At 41.4% G+C, this 20,201-nt stretch overlaps 1 protein-coding gene across 1 annotated transcript in view; it reads right to left on the reverse strand.

Moving 5' to 3' along the window:
* Nucleotides 1-19,473, reverse strand: part of nhsl2 (NHS-like 2) — a 157,617-nt gene extending 138,144 nt beyond the window's left edge. The window contains 1 exon segment of the mRNA XM_053343161.1: nucleotides 19,194-19,473. Coding sequence (XP_053199136.1) covers nucleotides 19,194-19,473 — 280 coding nt within the window.
* Between the last annotated feature and the right edge of the window lie 728 nt (nucleotides 19,474-20,201).

A 20,201-nucleotide genomic window follows, 5' to 3' on the forward strand; every position in this document is an offset into this window, starting at 1 on the left:
GTGGCAGGAAGTGATGGCATCATCCATATTTACAGCCAACGGTTTCCAGTAAGCTAACGTAGCCTACCTTCCCCCCTTCCTTCTTTCCTCCTTCCTTCCTTTGCTTCCTCCCTCCCTCCCTCCTTTCCATCCTCCCTTCTTTCCTTTCCCCCCTTCCTTCTTTCCTCCTTCCTTCTTTCCTCCCTTCTTTCCTCCGTCCTTCCTTCCTTCCTTTCCTTTCCTTCCTCCCTCCCTCCCTCCTTTCCTTCCTTCTTCCTCCCTTCCTTCCTTCCTCCCTTATTTCCTTTCCTTCCATCCTCCCTCCCTCCTTTCATTCCTTCTTCCTCCCTTCCTTCCTTGTCCCTCCCTCCTTTCCTTCCTTCTTTCCTCCTTCCTTCTTTCCTGTCCTCTCTTCCTCCCTCCCTACTTTCCTTCCTCCCTTCCTTCCTCCTTTCCTTCCTCCCTTCCTTCCTCCTTTCCTTCGTCCCTTCCTTCCTTTCCTCCCTTTCCTTCCTTCCTCCCTCCTTTCCTTCCTTCCTTGCCTCGAGGACAACAGGAGAGTCAAAGAACTAAAATGAGACTAGCTGCTCCACCTTAAAAAGGTCAGTCCACTTAAAACCAGCCTGGCTCCAAATTGGCCAAACTGGCACGAGCCGAAGAGAAAGATTGATAGTTTTTCACAAAGATCCCAAAATTTCCTCCACACTGTGAGAAACAATAAATACCACCGCAGTCCAAAAGAGTTGAGTAACCGTGGTGATATAATGCAGGAAGAGGCCCAGTGCGTGTAATGATATACTGTACATGTGCAGAACAGCATTTTCTCCACTCTGCTCCGAATCCCCGACAACTTCTCCAACAAGTGTTTTTATACGGGGAGATGTTCCAGTTTGTTCGTTTGTCACGCTTGTACTGACTTTTTCTTTTCTCTTTTTCCCTTGTATTCTGCTTCACACACACACACACACACACACACATACACACACACACACGCACACACGCACACACACACACACACACACACACACACACACACACACACACACACACACAACTAAAGAAGAGGAAGGTTTTTATACCAGATCAGAAGTAGTTATATTAATTAATTTACTTTGTTTCGTCCTTCCTTCCTTCCTTCCTTCCTTCCTGTCCTTCCTTCCTTACTCCTTTCTTCCTTCCTTCTTTCTTCCCTCCCTTCCTTCCTTCTGTCCTTCCTTCCTCTCTCCTTCCTTCCTTCCTTCTTTCCTCCCTTTCCTTTCTTCCTCCCTCCTTTCCTTCCTTCTTCCTTTCTTCCTGTCCTTCCTTCCTCTCTCCTTTCTTCCTTCCTTCTTTCTTCCCTTCCTCTCTCCTTCCTTCCTTCCTTCTTTCCTCCCTTTCCTTTCTTCCTCCCTCCTTTCATTCCTTCTTCCTTCCTTCCTTACTCCTTTCTTCCTTCCTTCTTTCATCCCTTCCTTCCTTCCTTCTGTCCTTCCTTCCTCTCTCCTTCCTTCCTTCCTTCCTCCCTCCTTTCCTTACTCCCTCCACACACACACACACACACACACACACACACACACACAGACACACACACACACACACACACACAGAGCCCATCTCTCTCTCTCTCTTTGTAGCGCTAACATGAGGACGAGGCATGAGGACAGTGTTTATATTATCTCACAGAGAGCAGATTCCTATCACAGAGGAATGAGACGAGAGGGAGAAAAAAAAGGGAGGAGGGGAAGAAAAGTTTAAAAAAAAAAAAAAAAAAGTTGGGGGGGAAATGAAGCACAATTACAGCAAAAAAAAACTGACAAGAAGAATTTAAATATCTGCTTTTTATTATTATGTTGGGTCTGTTTCGTTGAGGGTTCAGGCTAAAGCTGTGTTAAGGTTTTGATTGTGTGTCAAAGAGTCTCAATGGTGGCACGATGTTCAAAGAGCAGATGCCGACTCCGTGATGGCAGCAGCATGTCAACACAGCGAGTGAGACTACACACACACACACACACACACACACTAACACACACACGAGGGACGGTACAGTGATAGCATTGATGTGTGAGTAACCTTACAGCTCTATTTTTATATTCAGGGGCTCTACTGGAGTATCTTTGCATGATTTCCAGTTAAAACCTCCTCATTTATTTTATACTCAGTTCAGCCTCTGTCTCTTAACAAGCCGTTTTAGCCCCTGTCCCTTTAAAGGCCCTCCTGTTGTCCTCAGGTCAAGGAAGGAAGGGAGGAAGGGAGGAAGGGAGGAGGTTTCTATATAAGTATTTAACCTTTGTGTCGTCCTCCCGGGTCAAATTGACCACGTCTGTTTTGATTGTTCCTTCTTTCCTCCCTTCCTCCCTTATTTCCTTCCTTCCATCCTTCCTTCCATCTGTCCTTCCTCCCTCCCTCCTTATCTCTTTCTTTCCTTCCTCTCTCTTTCCTCCCTTCCTTCTTTCCTTCCTCCATCCCCCTTTCTTCCTTCCTTCTGTAATTCTTCCCTTCCCCCTTCCTTCCTTCCTTCCTTTCTTCCTTCCTTCCTTCCGTCTTTCCTCCCTCCCTCCTTATCTCTTTCTTTCCTTCCTCTCTCTTTCCTCCCTTACTTCTTTCCTTCCTCCATCCCCCTTTCTTCCTTCCTTCTGTAATTCTTCCCTTCCCTCCTTCCTTCCTTCCTCCCTTCCTCCTTTTCTTCCTCCCTCATTTCCTTCCTCCCTCACTCCTTTCCTTCCTTCCTTCCTCCTTTCCTTCCTCCTTCCTTCCTTCCTCCCTCCCTCCCTCCTTCCTTCCTTCCTTGACCTGAGGACAACAGGAGGGTTAATAAGTCAACTGACAAAAAAGTGACAAACTACGATTTCAACATCAGATTAAATGTTTGTTTTTCATCCATTACAACAACAACATAATGACGTTTGTTCTGCTTTCTCTTTAACATGAACTCATTTTGGACGTCAAGCTGAAACATCAGATGAAAGAAAATTATATAACCCGTCTCTATCTCTCCTCATGTTTCATCTGTCTCTCTCTCTCTCTCTCTTCCTTTCTTATCTCTCCTTACTTCCTTTTCCCCAATCTCCCCTTTTTACTCCCTCTCACACTCCTCCTCCTCCTCCTCCTCCTCCTCCTCCTCCCGCTTTCTTCTCTTCCTTCCTTCCCTCTCTCTGCTCTGTAATTCCCAATCTGACTAACTCGATAGTACAAATCCCCGAGACTGTGTGTGTGTGTGTGTGTGTGTGTGTGTGTGTGTGTGTGTGTGTGTGTGTGTGTGTGTGTGTGTGTGTGTGTGTGTGTGTGTCTGTGTGTGTCTGAGCTTTTCTTCACATTCCTGTCCATACATTCGTTCATATTCCCAGGCAGTGTTCCCCACGGGACGTCTATGAGACTACATGTTCAGCTACGTGTTTATATGTCTGTGTGTAGGTGTGTGTGTAGAGTTGTGTAGGTGTGTGTATATGTGTGTGTGTGTATGTGTGTGTGTGTAACAGCAGCTTCGACTGTTTTCACAAGCCGCCGCCTTCATGCCGTTTGACAAATCGGTGCTGATATTAGAAAAAGAAATACAACATGAAGTTCACAGCGGGACTACGGGAGGGCGAGAGAGACACTGGGAGACAAGACACTAAAAACAAACACACACACACACACGCAGGGTGGATGGTTGTCATGGAAACGCGTCCGACCCAAAATAAAGTGCAGCTTAGATAGGGGAACAATGATCAAAATGAAGGGAGAAGAGTTTTATCCCTTTAGCTGTAAGAGATGAAGAGAGTGAGAGAGAGAGAGAGAGAGAGAGAGAGAGAGAGAGAGAGTGTGTGTGTGTGTGTGTATGTGTGTATGTGTGTGTGTGTGTGTGTGTGTGTGTGTGTGTGTGAGACCAGGCTTTCGGCCAAGACAGGAAGTTGTTAGGAGTTTTCCCCCTTCTCTCTTTTACCTGAAAATCTATGACTTGCTCTTATTTTCTAGAGTACAACAGCTCTTTCTCTTACTTTTTCTTTTTTGGTTAATTTCCTCATTTGTACACACACACACACACACACACACACACACACACACACACACACACATTTCACTTTCTCTCCCTCTTTCTGTAATTAATGACCACAAAAACCACTACGGGCCCCAGACCTCCACCTCCAACTAATCCCAACTAGGAACTAATGATACACACACACACACACACACACACACACACACACACACACTTGTATAAGACTAAGAAAAATGCCCACAATGTCCAAAATGAAAACACTTGCAGCTCCAACAGAAACATTCAACTGTAGTACATCTATTATGGGTTTTCTCACTGATCGTAGTAGAAGTTAAAAAAAAAAAAAAAAGTGATCCAAAGCCAAAGCTGCACCTATATCCTCCGTCAAACTTGTAAAGTATTATATGTGTATCCAAAATCTGATGTATCTTATTCCTCTGTGCTGTAGATCTCCATTATTGTCCAAAATATAGTAAAAACCCTGAGACGCTACTAAGTTGTACTACACTGTAAATTCCTCTAAGAACTTCAATACTTAATCAAATGTAATGAATTTCAACACATTAAATAACCATTAAGTTAATAGCAAGTTAGTTTTCATACTATTCTGCAGCCAAACTAGCAGAGTATGGGAGTTCCATCACATTCTACATTCTACATTCTATATGACATCATAGCAACATTCCGGAATCCAATATAGGGAAAAATACACACACACACACACCAGGTGGGGAGTTCCGTCACATTCTACATTCTATATGACATCATAGCAACATTCCGGAATCCAATATAGGGAAAAATACACACAGGCTGTGTCCGAAATCACCCCCTAACCACTATATAGTGCACTATATAGTGACCACGCCATTTTGTAGTGGTGTCCGAATGTTTAGTGATTATTAATGTTCACTATATAGTGCACTGAATCTATCCCACAATCCACCGCGGAATGTAGTGAGCATCCGATGGTCACTAACCGGAGCAAGATATCCCATCATGCATTGCTAGACGCCGAGCAACGAGCGGAGTAGTGTCCGAGCGTGTCCGAGACGTTCCGCCGTTGAGTCCACTACATAGTCCACTATGTTGAATTCACTATATAGTGAGTAGGGAGTAGTGAATGAGTGAGTGATTTCGGACACAACCACACACACACCAGGCGGGGAGTTCTGGTCCTCTGAAATGAGGCCAACCAGGAAGTAACTTAGAGCTGCATTCTATCAAAAGGCCACCAGGGGGCGACCGTCTCTATACAAGTCAATGGAGAATTCACCAACTTCTCACTTGATTTCTAACCTCAGTAAACATTTTCAAAATGTGTTTATGGTCTCAATCGCTAGTTTAAAGCCTTCTTTAATGCAGTATGATGTTCATTTGGGACATTATGGCCTCCCTGATTTTATATGTGACGATAAAGCAGGGTATGCATTAGGGCGTGGCTACGTCCTGATTGACAGGTTGATTGCCCAATGTCCTCGAGATCCAGCCCTCGCAACCATAGCAACCTTCCCGCTCCACCCATGGCCCCGCCTCATGCAGTAGAATCCGTGTTTTTATTTTTCCCAGCATGCACCTGAAATTTTCAAGATGGCGCTGCCTACATTAGAAACTATTGGCTTCCGAGCAGCAGTCCACAAACCCATGGGTGACGTCACGGATGTTACGTCCATTTCTTTTATACAGTCTATGGTTAAACTGCAATAAACGGCAAAATTTGTATCAATTTCTCACCAGTTGACTCAACAACCAGAACACAGCTGTCTCCATTTGGGGGTTTTGACACTTCAAAATGTCCCGTTATAGATGTTTAAATATTTCCATTTAGTGTCTACAGGCCATAAACAGACTGTAGACACATTTTATCCTCTGAAGCTCCACTGTAGCTTTGGGCTTTCACTCCTGCCAACATTTGCTGACTGATCGAAAGAAAATTAATCAAAAACAAACACTGGGAAAATAGTTTTGTTTGTCGCTCCCGTCGTCTCGAATGTGGGGATTGTTTGTCGTGTATCATTGTAAACTGAATATTTTTGGATTTTGGACTATTAGTCAGACTAAACAAAGACATTTGGAGACCTCACAATGAGCTCTAACAAAAGCACAAAGGGTGTTTTTCACTATTTTCCTAATATTATTCAATAAAAATGAAAATAATTGTTAGTTTCAATCCTAATTTGATGCCTTTATATGTTGAATAATGTTACAAATTGAATATCCTTGAGAAACATGATTGGCAGATGACTGGTAATGAAAAACTTGGAGTCTGAATTTTATGCATTTGTCTGTTAAATATCAAACTATGAACTAAAAATAGTGGATGATAAAGAGGAAGGTGTTCAAAAACCGAGATAATTGTGTTGTCATGTGTAATTGATCATTACATAAATGAAATTAATTGATAGTTGTGGCTGATTTAAGTATTATTCTCAGTTTGTAATGCTAAGTTTTAAGGTGTTTGTTTGCTGTGGTCCAAATCAGTGAATGAGTCGGTAAACTAATTAATTTTCCTTAGTTCGGTTTCTTTTCACTAGAGTTGGGTATCAGTACTCAATACTATTAAAAGGTAACAACCAAAACAAATCGATACCAAGTAGTATCGAAACGTCCCAATCAATACCTGCAATCGATCTTTTTTGCACCCAGAGCTAGAAAATATGACTTTCTGTACAGACTTGCTCACAGCCAATCAACACAAGCATTCTTGTAATTCTTGTAATGCATCATGTGATTGGTCCACTGCCACAGCAGCTACGACCCGTCTGTGGTGGTGAAGTCGTGGTGAAGTTGAGTTAGTGTTAGCTTAGCAGTTCAGCAGCCAAGATGCCTCCTAAATGCTCTAAAGTGAGTCTACACTACACGCCTGTTACACCGGATGACAGACAGAGACCTAAATGTGTTAATGGGAATCTAATGAAGGACTCAGCTGGCATCAGGATCACTTTAAGGATACTTGGATTGGTGCTGGTATCATAATTTTTGTAAATGATACCAGTCCTTACTTTTCACACAGAGAAAAACCCAATCAAACGGAAACGCTTCACTACAAAACCCTTGAGAACTTTCACTTGGCTTTATTGGACCGATGTGTCTGCAGCTAGAAGAAGAGCGTAAACCAACAGGAAGAAGGTCAACTAGTCAATTACAACGTAAATCTCCATTGGTGTCCAAAAAATAGTAAAAATGTGATAAGATAAAAAACCCTCAGACGCTACTAATTTGTACTACACTGTAAACTCCTCAAAGAACTTCAATAGTGTTTGGTATTTTGTATTTTATATGGGACAGGACCGAGACCAAAGGATGCTCAGACCTGCTCAAATGAATCTTGAAGGGGGATATGAACCAGAATCTGATTTAACCGGACTAAAAAGCTGCAGGTCTTCAAACATATTCAGTGTCTAATGTTTAAACGTTTCTTCAGAGGCTCTTCTAGACTCAAAACTGTAACTGCACTTTGTTAAAAAGGTCAAATTTATCTAAATATTGATGCTAAATATCATCTATCAGCAGCATAAGTGTAATAATATCGATATCAGTTCACAGTTGACCCTCAAAACATTAAAGAGCTTCTGTTAAACAGCTGATTTGGATCCTTATCAAACCTCAGTGGTGATTCATCAGGCGACTGGACAATGCAGACAAATATCACACTTCTTAAATCCTTCAATCTTTTCAGCAGAAACTGATAAAAATCTTATTATTTCAGGAAAACGTTATTGTCTTAATGACTGATTCAACTTCCAGCAATTCTTCTGAATATTAAGTTTAAAAACTAAACCGGACTGACTTTTTTTTTTTTTTTTTTAAAAAGCACACAAAATCTTTCTCATGCACTGTGTTGGAGTGAAGTTTGCGGGCACTGCAGCTGCCCTCTGAATCACTGCCTGTAGGAAGAGAGATGGTGGGGGAGGAGGAAGAGGAGGAAGAGGAGGAAGAGGAGGAGTGGAGAAGTGGAGGGAGGCCAGTGAACATTTTGACACTGAAAAGATATTGGTTCAATGCACGGTCTGCATCAGTGATCGAAGAGAAGACAACATAAAAAATGAGCGCTGGGATGTCCAAGCTCATGCATCGCCATTAAATGCATCATTTTGTGGAGGTTAGAAACTGGATATAGCTGCAAAAAATCAATTCAAAACAAGTTTCCAAAGCAGTTTTTGGAGTTTTTCTACCTTAATGCATGTTGCTGTTTGTCAAAAGCATGCAGAGAAGTGTTGGAAGATATAAAAGAAAAAAGGAAAAGAAGTGAGAAAGGAAAGGAGAGGGGGAATTACAGAGGGGCCAACAGGGAGGGACACTGAGTCATGAGGTTGACGTCCACCCGTGGGAACAAGGGAGAGTAGAGAAAGAGAGAGAGAGGGAGGACGGGAATTAGTGAGAGAAGAGAAAGAGAGAGATTTAAAGCCTGTTTCTCATCTCCTCATCAACCATTTGATTTTCATAACAGGCTTTTGGAAGCAAATCAGTAGTTTGAAGTTGAAGAGAAAGCAACAAGTGATCGCCACCAACAACCAAAGAAGGAAAAAAACAGATATTCTTATTTATTAGTGTCTGATGTTTAATGCATTCCTGTTGATAAGTTAGAGTGTAAAAGCTGCTCATTAGTTTTTAGTATAAACACACCACTTTTGGTCAGTTTCACCATAGAAACGTGCACTAAAACTGAGTCATCTGCACTAAAACTGAGTCATCTGTAACCAAAAAATTGCAGCAGAGAGCGAGGGCTTCATCTTGCGCACATTCAGAACATTCAGATAAAGATGCATCAAACTAGTAAGCAACAACAGACTGTTTTAGTCAGAAAAGTGAATTTTTAGAGGTTAAAGGTGCGGTGTAGGGGATTTAGTGACATCTAGTGGTGAGATTGCAGATTACAACTAACCGGATACACCTCCCCTTCCTCTTTAAAGCATGTAAGACAAACTAAAGTGGCTACAAACTCACAAAAAACACATTTTCTAGAGGCAGTGTTTGGTTTGTCCATTCTGGGCTACTGTAGAAACATGCTAGTACAACATGGCGAGCTCCATAGAAGAGGACCTGCTCTCTACGTGGATATAAAGAACTCATTCTTGCACTGTCCAAAACATTTCTCCACATCGTCAGGTAGGGCTGACCCATTGTCGCTAGCTTCGGGGCTAACCTCGTTCACTTTCGTAGCAGTTGTGGAAACAACAGACGAGATTTTCCTTGGTCTTGGTCTTGAGAATGATAAATGGTAAATGGACTTTGTTGTACTTATATAGCACTTTTCTAGTCTCACTCACATTCGTAAACTGACGGCTGGGGCAACAACACAGCACCTGCTCAACTAACCCATTCATACACACCGCTAGCGCAACTATTGGAAGCAATTTAGGGTAAAGTATCTTACCCAAAGACACATCGATAGGAGCACTGGAAGAGCCGGGAATGGAACCGCCGATCTTTCGATAAGAGGACGACCCACTCTACAGTACGTCCTCAGCTGCAGCATTTATTAACTGACTCTCTGCAGTCTGTACTCTACATTGACAGCCAGTATAATAACTCAATCATATTCTATGGGTCAGTAAATTGTCACCTTTCTTGTTATACTTGTATTTTTGTTTAACTTTTGTCTGTATTTGTCTGTATTTCTTTACTCTTAAGTTTCTATGTTTGGATATCTCACCATAGTAGAGCCACCCAACGAGCCCTTATGGGTTTTATTGGCTGATCTCAACAAATTCTGCATGTATTACTTTTCTTGTATTGTGTTTTTTTTCTCTTTATGTGCAATAAATAAACAAATAATTCCTCTGCTCTGCTCACATTCACCCTCACTCTTCTGTCAACTATTGACTCATTGTGCCAACACATTTCACATTGCCATATTCCTTAAAACAAAGTGTTTCCCAAGTAAAAAACACAATGGATATTTGGCATTATCTTTGGCATTAAAAACCAGATTTCTTTGTCCTGGTGGGGGTTCTCGATGGGGAAACACTGCTATAACCTCCCAAAGTACGTTGAACTTATAACAAGGTGGTGGAATACGCTGCGGGAGTGTTGTGCTTTACTACTCAGCTCATGATTTACCACCACAATGACCTTTACGCCACCTCAGGAGAACTCACATTAACACATTATTGAGTATTTATTCAGTTTTTCCAGTAATAAACCTCTTTATTCGTAGCAGTGATGGATTTTTCGTCTTATACGAGGTTGAAGTTGGTACAGAGTTCGTTCCTCTTTGCCCACTCGCTGATGAAATGATGGATTTCTGCTCGTATGATGGATGAACGGCAGCTCTCCAAAGAAGTCTCTGCTCCGGCTCTCTCTCTCTCAAACCACACAGCTCTACATCGAAGTCCAAAGCAAACATTTTTTTCCGAAACACACCAGTTGTTATGAACTCGCCAAACTTGCAGCAACAACAAAAAAAAAAGGCGTTAATCTGTGTGTCAAACTGCCATAAAATCTGCCGCTTATAAACTTTGTCTCAATTTTTCAAAACTGATGACCCAAAAAAACCAAAGCTGCCTCAAATGACCCCGTATGGATGTTTACATTTTTCTAGTTGGCGTGTTCAAGCCGTTAATGGACCGTTTTACATAATGCTGAGTCATTTTTTATGCTCTGAAACTCGACTGTACGGCTGCATTTCTTTCACTCCTGCCAACATTTGATGAATTAATCAAAAACAAAACACTGGAAAACTATTTTGGGGAAAGTGATTTATCAGGAAGAAAGTGCCAATTGTTTATTGCTTCCATCGTCTCAAATGTGAGGATTCATTCATCACATATCAAACTGTTTGGATTTTAGACTTCACAATGAGCTCTACAAGATTATAAAAAGGGTATTTTTGAACTATTTTTTAACATTATTCAATCCAAAATGAAAACAATTGTTAGTTTCAGTCATAATTTGATGTCTTTATATGTTTAATATTGATGCAAATTTGATATATTTGGGTTTTTACTGTTGTTAGGGGGGGAAAAAGCCATTTTAAACCGTCACCTTTTAGACTGTTGATCAGACAAATTGAAGATGAAGATGTCGCAATGAGCTCTACAAGATTATAAAGGGCATTTTTAACAATTTTCTTACATTATTCAATGTAAAATGAATATAATTGTTGGTTTGAGGCCTAATTTGATGTCTTTACATGTTCAATATTGATGCAAATTCAACATATTTGGGATTTTACTACCAATGTAAATCATCACGTCTGGATCTAGGAACTTGTGACAGACATTTTTTTAGTTATTCTTCATATTTCATTTAATATTGATTGACAAATTTAATATATTTGGGTTTTTACTGTTGTTAGGAGGGAAAAAGCCATTTTAAACTGTCACCTTTTAGACTGTTGATCAGACAAATTGAAGATGAAGATGATTTTCTTACATTATTCAATGAAAAATTAAAGTAATTGTTGGTTTCAGGCCTAATTTGATGTCTTTATATGTTTAATATTGATGCAAATTTAATATATTTAGGATTTTACTGTTATTAGGACAAAACAAGCCTGGATTAAACAATTAGTAAGATGCTGCCTGATATCATTAGTTGTAGAGGAAACTATGTAAGGAAAGACTTTTCCTTGGAGGGGTCAAAAACTTTAAGGAATGCGTGCATGTGGATTATATTTTTTGTCATTTCCTCAAAGCAATATCACAGATTTCCTCCTATAAATGACCCGATTAAGTCATGCAAAGACATAAAACCTTATTCTATTAAAAGTTAATCCGACGATATTGTGATTTTAGTCGAAGCAGAGAAAAGGGACTGCACAAACTTAAGCTTGTGGCACTTCCTGTCAGTGATGTCACAGATGGCGTTTTTTCCTGCAGCTGCTAAAAAGGCCATTGCACCTGCTGTGACATCACTGACTGGGATTTTGGGAAATGAAGCTCTCAAACCACACACAGAGAGAGAAAGAGAAAGAGAGAGAGAAAGAGAGAGAGAGAGAGAGACAGAGAGAGAGAGAGAGAGAGAGAGAGAGAGAGAGAGAGAGAGAGAGAGAGAGAGAGAGAGAGAGAGAGAGAGAGAGAGAGAGATGCAGATGTGATGATTCCCTTTTGTGGATTCACCCTTTAAAACAACTACCCCTCCACTTCCAACAAGCTTTCAACCCTCTCGCCTCTGCTGGGACGGAGCAGAGGAACATTTTTCTTACAACAAACTGCAGCAACAACACAAAAAAAAAACCCGGAGCCTGTAAAATCAGTTTTTTGGGGTCAAAGGAAGAATGTGGTTTCCCAGAGAAGCTCGAAAAAAGAAAAACACTAAACTTCAGTTCCCAGTCACATATTTGGGATGCTCCTGCGCCACTTTTTAAGGGTCAACGGCAGCTAAAAAGAGAGAAAATGGAAAGGAAATAAACCGAAAATGAGATACAGAGGAGGTGAAAGAGTGACAGCTTCCAATGGAAAGACGACACACACACACACACACACACACACACACACACACACACACACATGCTGTCACGCTATCAATCTCAAACATCCTCTTCCTCTCTTTATCAGCGAGACTCTTCCCTTCCCTTCGCCTTTGGGGTGGAGGAAACCGAGCTCCGCCGATCCCCCTCGGGCGCTTTTCGGAGAGTTGAGGCCCCCTGAACGCAGCTCAGGGAGATCCGAAGGAAGGACGGAGGAAATAAGGAAGGAAGAAAGGTAGGAAGGAAAGAGGGAGGGAAAAGGAAAAGAGTAAAGGAGTAAGGAAGAAAAGAAGGACAGAGGAAAGAAGGAAGGGAGGAAAGAGAGACGAAGGAAAGAAAGAGAGAAGGACGGAGGAAGAACAGAGGTAAGGGAGAAAGGAAGGAAAGAAGGAAGGAAGGGAGGAAGGAAAGAAGGAAGGAGGGAAGACGACACACGACACACGCACACACACACACACGCTGTCACGCTATCAATCCCAAACATCCTCTTCCTCTCTTTATCAGCGAGACTCTTCGCCTTCGAGAAGAGGGAAGGAAGAAAGGATGGAGGAAACCGAGCTCTGCCGATCCCCCTCGGGCGCTTTTCGGAGCGTCGAGGTCCCCTGAACGCAGCTCAGGGAGATCCGACTCCTGAACAAACTTCTTCATCTCGTGGTGGAAAAAATCCCCTCATCCAAAAAAGCCTGGAACATGTGTTTCACCGTAGTCTTATGCAACGCTCACTGACCGAGTTTCACTTTTCTTTTTTTGGCAGGTGGAGGGGGGGATTGTCAGCGGTTGTTATTGGAGGGAAAGCACATATCCGCAAAAAAAAAAAAAACTGGATAGAAGGGAGGAGGGAAGGATGGAAGGGAGGAGGTAAGGAGGAAGGAAGGAAATTCGCCCCAACAGCGAACGAAAGAGCGGGGGGAAAGAATTTAGTTTTAAAAACCACCAGATTGATTAAGAAAGAAAGAAAGGAGGGAAGGAAGGAAAGAAAGAAAGGAAGAAGGAAGGAAGGAAGGGAGGAACAAGGAAGGAGGGAAGGATGGAAGGGAGGAGGGAAGGGAGGAAGGAAAAGAGGCAGGAAGGATGGAAGGGAGGCAGGAAGGAAGGGAGGAAGGGAGGAGGGAAGGAGGAAGGAATGAAGTAAAAGAGGCAGGAAGGAAGGAAGGATGGAAGGGAGGAGGGAAGGAAGGGAGGAAAGGAAACAAGGAAGGGAGGAAGGAAAGGAAAGGAAGGCAGGAAGGAAGGGAGGAAAGGAAGGAAGGAAGGAACATGTGTTTCACCGTAGCCTTATGCAACACTGACCGAGTTTCACTTTTCTTTTTTTGGCAGGTGGGGGGGGGCCCAATTTGATCTCACGTGGGCCAGATCACTAAAAAGATGGAAGGACGGAAGGAAAAGAGGGATGAGAAGGAAGAGAATACAGGAGGGAAAGGAAAGATGGAAGGAAGGAAGGAAAGATAGATGGAAGGGAAGGAAGGAAAAGAAGGAAGAAAGGAAGAAGGAAACTGGGCCGGACTGGACCTCTTGGCGGGCCGGTTCTGGCCCACGGGCCGCATATTTGACACCCCAGCCCTAACCCCTTTATCAGGCTCTTTTCACCCTATTAAATCATAAAATACACCTGTATCCATGGTTACCACTGAGCCTTACAGCAGAAACATCCTTTTACTCTATAAAACTATAATAAAACAACATCTCTATTATTGTGCATGATATCGCCCTAAATAGTTGAATAACAGCACAGGGTTGCCTTCAGGCGCCGAACAGAAACTCACAGTGTGGGAATACACACACACACACACACACACACACACACACACACACACACACACACACATATACATATATATAATAAAATATCCAGGTATGTTTCTTTCTTTAGAGATTCATGCACAACTTGTATTTTAAAAGGCGTTAAATTATTTTTATTCTTATTGTACGCTTTCCCTGCAACATTATAAACACCTTCAGCTTAGTGTTTCATTCATTAGAAGCAAGTTAACCCTCCTGTTCTGTTCGAGTCAAGGAAATAAGGGAGGGAGGGAGGGAGGGAGGAAGGAGGGAAGGAAGAAAGAAAGGGGGATGGAGGAAGGAAGGAAGGGAGGAAAGGAAATAAGGAAGGAAGGAAGGACGGAGGTAAGTAAAGAAGTAAGTAAAGAAGGAAGGTAGGAGGGTGGGAGGAAATAAGGTAGGAGGGTGGGAGGAAGGAAGGAAAGAAAGAAGGTAGGAAGGAGGGAGGAAGGAAGGAAGGAAGGAAGAAAGGAGGGGGAAAGGAGGAAGGAAAGGAGGGAGGGAGGAAAGAAGGGAAGGAAGGAAGGAGGGAAGGAAGGAAGAGTCAAAACAGATGGGTCAATTTGACCCGGGAGCACAACAGGAGGGTTAATATTTATCAATGGGAGGATGTGAGTGTTGAGAATGAAGCAGAGGAGAGTTAAATTAATCTTTAAGTGAACGCCAGAGCAGAAATTTTAGAGGAAATAAGTTACAAAAGCTCTGCAAACGAGGAAAACCCAAATGTCATAGCTCGGTTATGTCATATTATTTTTGGTAAAGTGTAGATCAGGGTCTCCCATCCTTTCTGAGACAGTAGGAGGTAAAAAAGAGAGCGAAAGAGAGAGGGGGTATAGTTGGAAACTTTATGATCTGCAGTGAAATGTAATATAAAGCTCAGCAGGTTTTGTGTGAGTTTATAATGAGTCTATGCAGTTGAAGTGATTCCTTAATAAGCTAATAAAGCTGATAAAACTATAAAATAAGTCAGTCATTTGTATTTTTGTACAATATATTGTATCTCTCATGCACATGGCTGGAAAGTTATGTTTTTTTTTAAAATATCAGATTCATTAGAAGCAAGTTAAACCTTTAATATTTATCAATGGGAGGATGTGAGTGTTGAGAATGAAGCAGAGGAGAGTTAAATTAAGCTTTAAAGTGAAAGACTAAGTTAAACCTGTTAAACAGAAGCTCTGCAAAAGAGGAAAACCCAAAATGTTTATGTCATATTATTTTTGGTAAAGTGTAGATCAGGGTCTCCCATCCTTTCTGAGACAGTAGGAGGTAAAAAAGAGAGAGAGAGAAAGAAAGAGGGGGTAGAGTGAAGATGATGATGATGATGATGATGAAGAGAGGAAGGCCCAGGTTGGCTTTATTGATTATTTAGCTGTGTACTTCTTCTTCTGCCCACATGTTAGTGATACTGTACGCTGCCACCAAAAACCCACACAGAATTTAGAGAGAGAGGAGAGAGAAAGAAGAGAGAGGATCTTTGTGTACTTTGTGTGTGTGTCTCTCTCTCTCTCACACACACACACACACACACACACACAGACACACACACACACACACACACACACACACACACACACAGAGAGGCCGACACATGGGTGAGTTCCTGTTGGAAAAGTAAACTAAAGGGCGAGCTGCGTTTTGTTTTATCTGTCTTCCTCTCGTCTTCTTTCCAGCTCTACATCTGGGCTGCGTTTAGAGGGACTATCTCATGTACTGTACGTGCACACACACACACACACACACACACACACACACACACACACACACACACACACACACACACACACACACACACACACACACACACACACACACACAGTTTGTACAGTTACCTTTTTTAGGATATCACATCGACTTCCACTGATTGTGGAAAGTTAGAAACTAAGACCTCTGAAATGACGTTTTACCCTATTTGTCCCCATTAGATCAGTGTTCATGTTTATATCACACAAGGTCCCCAAGAGGTAGGGAAAACATGCACTCACACACACGGTTTGGGTTTATACAGTTACCCTTTTTAGGATATTACATCGACTTCCATTGATTGTGGAAAGTTAGAAAGCAGGACCTCAGAAATTATGTTTTGCCCTATTTGTCCCCATTAGATCAGTGTTCATGTTTATATCACACAAGGTCCCCAAGAGGTAGGGAAAACATGCACTCACACACACGGTTTGGGTTTATACAGTTACCCTTTTTAGGATATTACATCGACTTCCATTGATTGTGGAAAGTTAGAAACCAGAGCCTCAGAAATGATGTTTTGCCCTATTTGTCCCCATTAGATCAGTGTTTATACCACAACAAGGTCCCCAAGAGGTAGGGAAAACATGCACACACACACACGCATACACACAGTTTGTACAGTTGCATTTTTTAGGATATCACATCGACTTCCATTGATTGTGGAAAGTTAGAAAGCAGGACCTCAGAAATTATGTTTTGCCCTATTTGTCCCCATTAGTGTTTATACCACACAAGGTCCCCAAGAGGTAGGGAAAACATGCACACACACACACACACACACACACACACACGGTTTGTAAAGTTACCCTTTTTAGGATAACACATTGACTTCCATTGATTGTATTAGATCAGTGTTCATACCACAACAAGGCCCCTGAGAGGTAGGGAAAACATGCACGCACACACACACACACACACATACACACACACAGTTTGTACAGTTACCTTTTTTAGGATATCACATCGACTTCCATTGATTGTGGAAAGTTAGAAACCAGAACCTCAGAAATGACATTTTGCCTTATTTGTCCCCATTAGATCAGTGTTTATACCACAACAAGGTCCCCAAGAGGTAGGGAAAACATGCACACACACACACACACACACACAAACTGCTGACAGCCTCTTAAACTCGTGCTCACACAGCCGACTCGCCTTTATTCATTTGCTTGACGATCTTGAGCTGTAACGCAAACAAAGACACACACAAAAAAAAAAAAAAAACCACCTGTGATCATTTTGTGTAAAGTTTGCAGAGTGAAACAAGTCGGAGGGCGCACCAAAACTTCCCATCATGCATCAGAACTACTGTCAAATAAAGGTAGATATGTGTCCTTGTGGCGCTGAGCTCATCCACTTGAATAAAAGCATTGATTCAACTCTTTAAAGGTGTTGTATTGAGTATCATTGATGCTTACTGTGAGATTTCAGTATGTGTGGAAGTCTGAAATTATGACACTGCTTGCTTTCGGAAACCAACCCGACCAGCCAGCCAAGAATCCATCAAAACTGTCTGTCAGCATGACGTAAGAGTGTCTGATTCAGTGGAAGTGTCTCTTTGAAAGTGTTTAAGATAACAAGGAGAAGTATAACAAGCATTTAAAGTTTGCAAAAGTAGAAAATCAGCTTTGAAAATCAACCGAAGAATGAAAAACTTGTGGAAATCTGCAGTTTTTTCATTATTTTAGTAGATTTTCTTGACTTAGCAACACCATAAAACACACACACACTAATGGAAATCAAAGAAAGTTAGTCCTCTGAGATGTTCATGAGTCTGAAAATCCCAACAAGACAATGAAATACCACCTAAAATTATCCTTAAAGTCGTCTGAAACGCTCCTAACTTTAAAAACTCCCTCCAAAAATGGTTTAATACCTTCATAATTCTTCTTTTACTTCAGTTCAGAAGTTAAATTGCTGGACAAAAGTTCAAAAATCACAATAAGACAAGTTTAAATCCTAAAATATCACCAAAAAAAGACCATTAAAGTCGTCTGAAACTCTCCTAACTTTAAAAACTCCCTCTAAAAATGGTTTAATACCTTCATAATTCTTCTTTTATTCCAGTTCAGAAGTTAAATTGCTGGATAAAAGTTAAAGAATCCCAACAAGACAATGAATAACCACCTAAAATTATCCTTAAAGTCGTCTGAAACTCTCCTAAGTCCCTCCAAAAATGGTTTAACACCTTCAAAATTCTTCTTTTACTTCAGTTCAGAAGTTTAATTGCAGGACAAAAGTAAAAAAATGGCAATAAGACAAGTTTAAATCCTATAATATCACCAAAAAATTATCCTTAAGGTCGTCTGAAACTCTCCTAACTTTAAAAAAATGTCAAAGAAAAGTCAAATCTCAGTGTTTTAAGTTTCCACATCACACCTGTATAACCTGTGACCTGCATACTGGACTCTGATTAGCTCCAAACAAGAGCATCACCTTGAATCTAAACTTTCTTTAACCTCTTTAACCCCCCCAAAAAAACTGAGAGATTACATGAGCTCAAAGGGAGTTAAAAAAGAAAAAGGAAATACTACAACATGAGGAGGAGTTGTATAGCAGTGACAAAAGGGACGAAAAAAAAAGAAGTGACAGGTAGACAGACTAAACTCTAAAACACGCATGACATCTCTACAATTACACCGAGCTCACATTCCTCGCTCCACACCCACAACGTGATGCGTTCAGGAGCAGCTTAGTAAAAACCTGCACTCTTAAAAAAAAAGAGTCCAAAAAGCCACAAGACAGTCACTGAGACTAAAAAAAAGTGATGTTATACAGTCCAAAACTGTAAAGACACTGCAGAATAACAACTAATAACATCATAACATCATTTTTACAACTATTATTGACATGCTTTATGGTTTAAGTGTCAAAATAAAAGCACGCTGAGGCAATTAAAAGTCTTTCTCTTTCACTTGTTCAGGTGCCAAAAATCTAATATTCAAAGGACACATCTCTCTCTCTCTTTCTTTCTCCTCCTCTCTTTCCAGCTGCTAATAACAATCCCTCCACTAATAAATAAACCTCTCACTTGCTCACACCTTAATTAAGATGTTAAGGTGCACGCTGAGAAAGAAGGTGACCCCTCTGTTTGCTGCCAATTAATCACAAATCCCTCCAAAATAAAATAAAAAATAAAAAAAAGACGAAAAAACATGAATATCCGAAAGTTTGACACTCGCACCAGCTTATAAAATCTACTTCAGCTCCACTCCTGCAAGCTGTGTAAAGTGACTCCAGGTGTTTTTTAGAGGGGTGTGTGTTGGTGTGTGTGTGTGTGTGTGTGTGTGTGTGTGTGTGTGTGTGTTTTAATTTCCTCCTTACTTCTCGGTGGAGGTTTGCTGACCAGCTCCGCTACGTGCCTCTGCAGCCGCACCACTCTGCCCTGCAGCGCTCCTGAGCGGTGGCACACGGACACCAGCTCTCCCTCCAGCTCCTCCAGGATGCTCACCGAGTGCCGGGACAGATCCGAGAGCTGCCGGAGAACCGAGGACAAGGTGAAACCACATACGTCCGCCAAGTCCCCGAAAACCTCCGTTTGCAGGCTCCTGCCGTCGGGCTTGCACACATCTTTCGGAAGTATCGTCCGCTTGCAAAAAGGCATAATTCCTTCTCTGGTTTTTCCCAACCCCTTCTGCAAAAATAATAATGATAAAATAATAATAATAATAAAATCAAACTCCGCAGATATGTCAAGTTATATTCCTGTGGTCCTTCTCTCTCCCGCTGGCACACACACACATGCTATGGATCCTCCGGGAGGAACAACTCCGCCGCTGTTGGAGACGCTTGGAGCGAGTTGTGCGTCGTGCGCCCTCATTGTTTTTTGACTGCGAGCTTTTCCCTTTTTTTTTTTTTTTTTTTTTTTTCTCGTAGAGGAGTCTCAGCTGCTCATGAGGATCGCTGTCAACTCATACTGGAGTGTAGCACACATGACATCCGGTGTTAAACTTTCAAAATTATAGCTTTAATAAACACGAAAATCTAAATTATTAGTGCGCAAATGTAGATTATTGTTAATTAAAGAGGTTAAAAATGCTCTGAAAATCACTAATTAACTTGTTTTATTATATTATATTATATTACATGAAAGCTGAGGATGTTCTTCACCTTCTTTATTATGAGTTTTCCCTCCTTTCTTCTATTTATAAGAATATCTAGATGCAGTATAATAAATATAAGCTACCTAAAGTTGGACTCAGACTCATTAAATGTCATATTGAGTTTATTCCTGTTATATCTGATATGCTATTTAATGTGTGTCTAACTATAACCTACAGTCTTTTAGATGTACGTCCATTATCTGTATGCATTTTAGGACTCATATTAATA

The sequence above is a fragment of the Scomber japonicus genome, chromosome 22 (assembly GCF_027409825.1).
Source record: "Scomber japonicus isolate fScoJap1 chromosome 22, fScoJap1.pri, whole genome shotgun sequence".
NCBI classification, from domain to species: domain Eukaryota; kingdom Metazoa; phylum Chordata; class Actinopteri; order Scombriformes; family Scombridae; genus Scomber; species Scomber japonicus.